This window comes from Marmota marmota, unplaced genomic scaffold (assembly GCF_001458135.2).
Source record: "Marmota marmota marmota unplaced genomic scaffold, marMar, whole genome shotgun sequence".
NCBI lineage: Eukaryota > Metazoa > Chordata > Mammalia > Rodentia > Sciuridae > Marmota > Marmota marmota.
In genome coordinates, this window is record NW_026000102.1 from 8,563,933 (window position 1) to 8,567,721 (window position 3,789).

General features: G+C 61.8%; 1 protein-coding gene across 1 annotated transcript in view; it reads right to left on the bottom strand.

Moving 5' to 3' along the window:
• Klhl17 (kelch like family member 17) overlaps positions 1-3,789 on the bottom strand; it is a 6,195-nt gene that overhangs the window by 1,470 nt on the left and 936 nt on the right. Inside the window, exons 2-9 of the mRNA XM_048783575.1 lie at positions 2,805-3,113; positions 2,600-2,721; positions 2,253-2,474; positions 1,702-1,818; positions 1,258-1,471; positions 874-1,018; positions 622-789; positions 96-189 (exon numbers count right to left, since the gene is read on the bottom strand). Of these exons, the coding sequence (XP_048639532.1) occupies positions 96-189; positions 622-789; positions 874-1,018; positions 1,258-1,471; positions 1,702-1,818; positions 2,253-2,474; positions 2,600-2,721; positions 2,805-3,113 (1,391 nt within the window). The remainder of the gene's footprint in view (positions 1-95; positions 190-621; positions 790-873; positions 1,019-1,257; positions 1,472-1,701; positions 1,819-2,252; positions 2,475-2,599; positions 2,722-2,804; positions 3,114-3,789) is intronic.

Genomic DNA, 3,789 nt, shown 5'->3' on the forward strand with positions numbered 1-3,789 from the left:
AGGTTCCCATCTGCGGAAGGCAATATACCCTGGTGCTCCTGCTGGGTGGGGGGTGCAGGTAGGACGGTGGGCACCATAGGAAGCAGGCCCTTTCACCCACCGAGTGTGGCCACGCGCACATATCGCCTCCGGGTGCTCATGGCAGCGATGGATGTCCATGTTCCCGTCAGGGGGTCATAGCGTTCAGCGCTGTGGGCACCAGACTGCTGCTGACCCGTAGCCACAACAGAAAGGTTGTCCAGCCCTAGGACCTGCCCTCCCCCATGGAACAGCTGAAATCCCAAGGAGGCCACCACGAAGACTCTGACTCAAGTCCTACCATAGCCAACAGCAGGACCTGCGGGGTGGGCATGGGTTGCTGCCTGGTTGGGTATTCCTGGGCAAGTGTCCCCTTTGGGCCCAGCCCTAGACCGGAGGAGAGGACCCCAGGAAGGAAAAGGGATGGGGAGAGACCAGGCCTAAGAAGTGCTTGGCCTGAGGTAAAGAGGCTTTGGGGACCCTGGTGGCCTGGGCAGGCAGTACCCTTGCCATCATCCCCCATCAGACACAACTTGGTACAGCCTCACCTCCTGCTGCCGAGCCACCCTGCAGGGTCATGGGGGCCTCAACCCCAGCTACTACCTGTTGAGACAGGAGGCCCCATCGTAGCCGCCAGCTGCATACAGGAGCCCGTGCAGGGCAGCTACACCCAGGCAGCTGCGCCTCGTGCCCATGGACACCTCAGGTTGCCATGTGTTGGTCACAGGGTCATACGATTCCACAGTAGCCAGGTCTGAGGTCCCATCATAGCTAGGAGAGGGGTCCACTACTGGTCAAGGAAGGCCTAGCAGGCATGTGCCAAGCCCCGGACCCAAGCCTGGCCTCTATGCTTACCCGCCCACAGCATACAGCCGGTTTCCTACAGCAGCCACTCCCACTCGGGCCCGGCGTGTGGACATGGAAGCTACTACGTGCCAGCGGTCAGTTCGAGTGTCATATGCTTCACAGTCCCCATGGATGGCAAAAAGACTCCCACCACCTAGGAAAGGGGAGGTGACAGGATAGGAGGAGAGGCACTGGGAGTAACCAGTGGGAGTCTAGCATAGCCTGAGAGCAAGAGTGTTGGGACGCTGGGGGTGGGTCACACTCCACAGGGCCTGGAGAGACCCTAGATGGAGGAGGAGGGAGCAGGTCAAGACCTGACCAATGTGGCGGGCTGGGCTTGTGTTGGTTATGGCCAGGGCAGGGGTGTCAGAGGAAGGGGCCGGATGGGCATACCCACGGCAAAGAGCACAGGGCCGGCACCCTCACAGCGCCGGGGCCGTGTGCGGCTGGTACCCAGTACACCTCTCTGCTCGGGCAGCAGGTGGAACTTGAGGGCCTCAATGAGCAGATCCTTGCAGTCAGGGTGATGCCTCACCAGGCTCTCAGCATCCACGTGGCCCAGCAGGAAGTCGCGGCTCAGCAAGGGCAGCCGCACACACTTCATCAGCTGGGGCAGGAGTGCCAGGGTCAGGGGACCCTCAGGCACACTTGCCCCAGGGCTGAGACCCTGGCTCAGATGCCTGTACCACCTGTACGATGGGTTCTTGAGACAGATGCCTGCACTGCCCCCATGGTGTCCCTGAACGGGAGAGGCCAGGGACTCCATGAGGCACACCTAGGCTTCAGCCACCATGGTCCCTCCCCAACACCACCAGGGGTCCCGAGGCCTGGCCTTACTCTTGGAACATGCTGCCTCCGAGTGTCCACGTCATGTTTGACCCAGCTCAGGACAGCACGGTAGACATCTTCTTCTGAAGGTACATTCAGGCTGTCACTAGAGACCAATTCCAGCACCTGGGGATAGGGGTCCTCAGGCATGAGATCTGGGGAGGGTCCTGCGAGTCCAGGGAGCCCCCTGAAGGTACCTGGGAGGGAGGGTCTGGAGGTGGTGGTGGGGTCAGTGTTTCTACAGGAAGGGGCCCAGCAGGGTCAGGAGCTGTGGATTGGTTCCTGGGGGCCTAGATCCCAAATAGTCTTGGGGACATGGAACCAGGACTGGGGTTTAGGAGCAGAGGCTGTTAAGGATGAGATGAGATGAAGAGTCCAAGGCAAAGACCTGGGTAGAGCCAGGAGATGGGAACAGGGTTGGGGGTGCCCAGGCGACAGGTCACAGGGTGGGCATGGGTCAGAAGCTGGGAACGAGGCCTGGGGAACAAAGAGCAAGGGGTGAAGGAGGGTGCTGGGGTGGGAAGGGGCAGGGTGTGGGTTGGGCCCTGTGGGCAGGTTACCTGCTTCAGCGGCAACAGCATGAACTCCTCGGTCTTGGCCACGTCCACAAAGTGCTGCAGCACATACCTGTGTGCTGCCTTGAGCAGGTCACTGCACGAGTGCGTATCGGCAAAGCCCCGGATGCCCAGGCAGTTGGAGGGGTCCAGCTGACTCAGCAGGAACTTGCAGCAGGCATCCCGGACGCCGTTCAGCTGCAGCAGGCTGGCAGCTGGGAGCAGCGTCTGTGGAACATGGAGATGGGGTCTGGTGGGAGGTGCCCAGGCTGTGAAAGTAACTGGAGGGTTTGGGGAGGGGCCTGTGAGGGGCCAGGGCATGGGGAGACCTGGCAGGAGGCACACTGCCTCACCTGTACGTTGCCCTCGCCTACTACAATCTCAGCGGTGTACGCAAACTGCACCAGTTGGTCCAAGGCCTGAGGGTCAATGTCATGCAGTGTCACATGAGTCTGGCGGCTCTCACTCATCTCATCTGTGGGGACAGTAGTCAGGCTGGTACCTGTCCCGGGAGAGCTGCAGAGAGCCCCCAAGTGCCACCCAGACTGTGGTACTTGCTTGTGAACATGGCGTGGAAGTAGGGGCTACAGGAGGCCAGCACCACCTTGTGTGCACGGATCTCCTTGGCGGCCACATGCAGGACGATGTCACACAGGAGGCCACGCTGCCGCATTCGGCTCATGGCTACGAAGGCATCATGGTAGTGCCGCTTGGAGTTGTGGGCCACACTATGGCCCTCGCGGCTCAGTAGCTGCATGGCACCTTCCATGGGGGCTGCGGGCCGGGCCTGCCTGGGCCGCGCTCGCTCTGCCTCTGGGCTGCAGGTGGGCAGGGCCAGGTCAGGGTTAGCCCTGTAGGGGGCTGCTCACCCACCTCCTCTGTGCCACCAGACTTCTGGGTATGGCCAGGGCAGCCAAGTCAGCCATCTGTCCAGCAGTCCAGTGGCCATAACGTCTGCATCAAGGCCCACCTAGTAATGCTGCCCGCCTGGAGCAAGACCTCCCCTCCTGTACAGGGAGCTACCCTGGAGCCAGACCAGACTCTCTTCTAAGCCTACTCCCCCTGGGGGACCATCCGGACACTGCTGCCCTGACTGTCCAGCTTCCTCTGCCCACCTCCCTTCTCAGCTACTAAGTTCACCCATCTCTTGTTCTCCTTGAGAGACAGGTATCCTCTACCCTTCTAAGGATAGGGCTCCTGCCTTGCCAGCCACCCTTCCCATCCCTCAGCAGTACCGGGAATGTGGGAGGTGTACGCAGGGAACCGGCCAATGCCTGCTTTAAAGCAGACCCCTTGGCCCCCCTTACAGCAGGTGGACCTCCCGTTGTGGAGGGATTCAAGGGCAGGCAAGGGGCTTAGGGCCTCTCTTTCCAGGGGTCAGCACCCCTGGCCCCCCCGCAGCACTCAGGACTTCCCAGAACCGCTGCTGTGGCCGAAGGACCGAGGGGCTCGGACTTCACACGGCCCAGGCCTGCGGCAGCCTCTCGGGCGACGCCGTCCTCCCGAGTCCCCCGGTCCCTCCGTCGGTCCTCGGCGCCGCCCG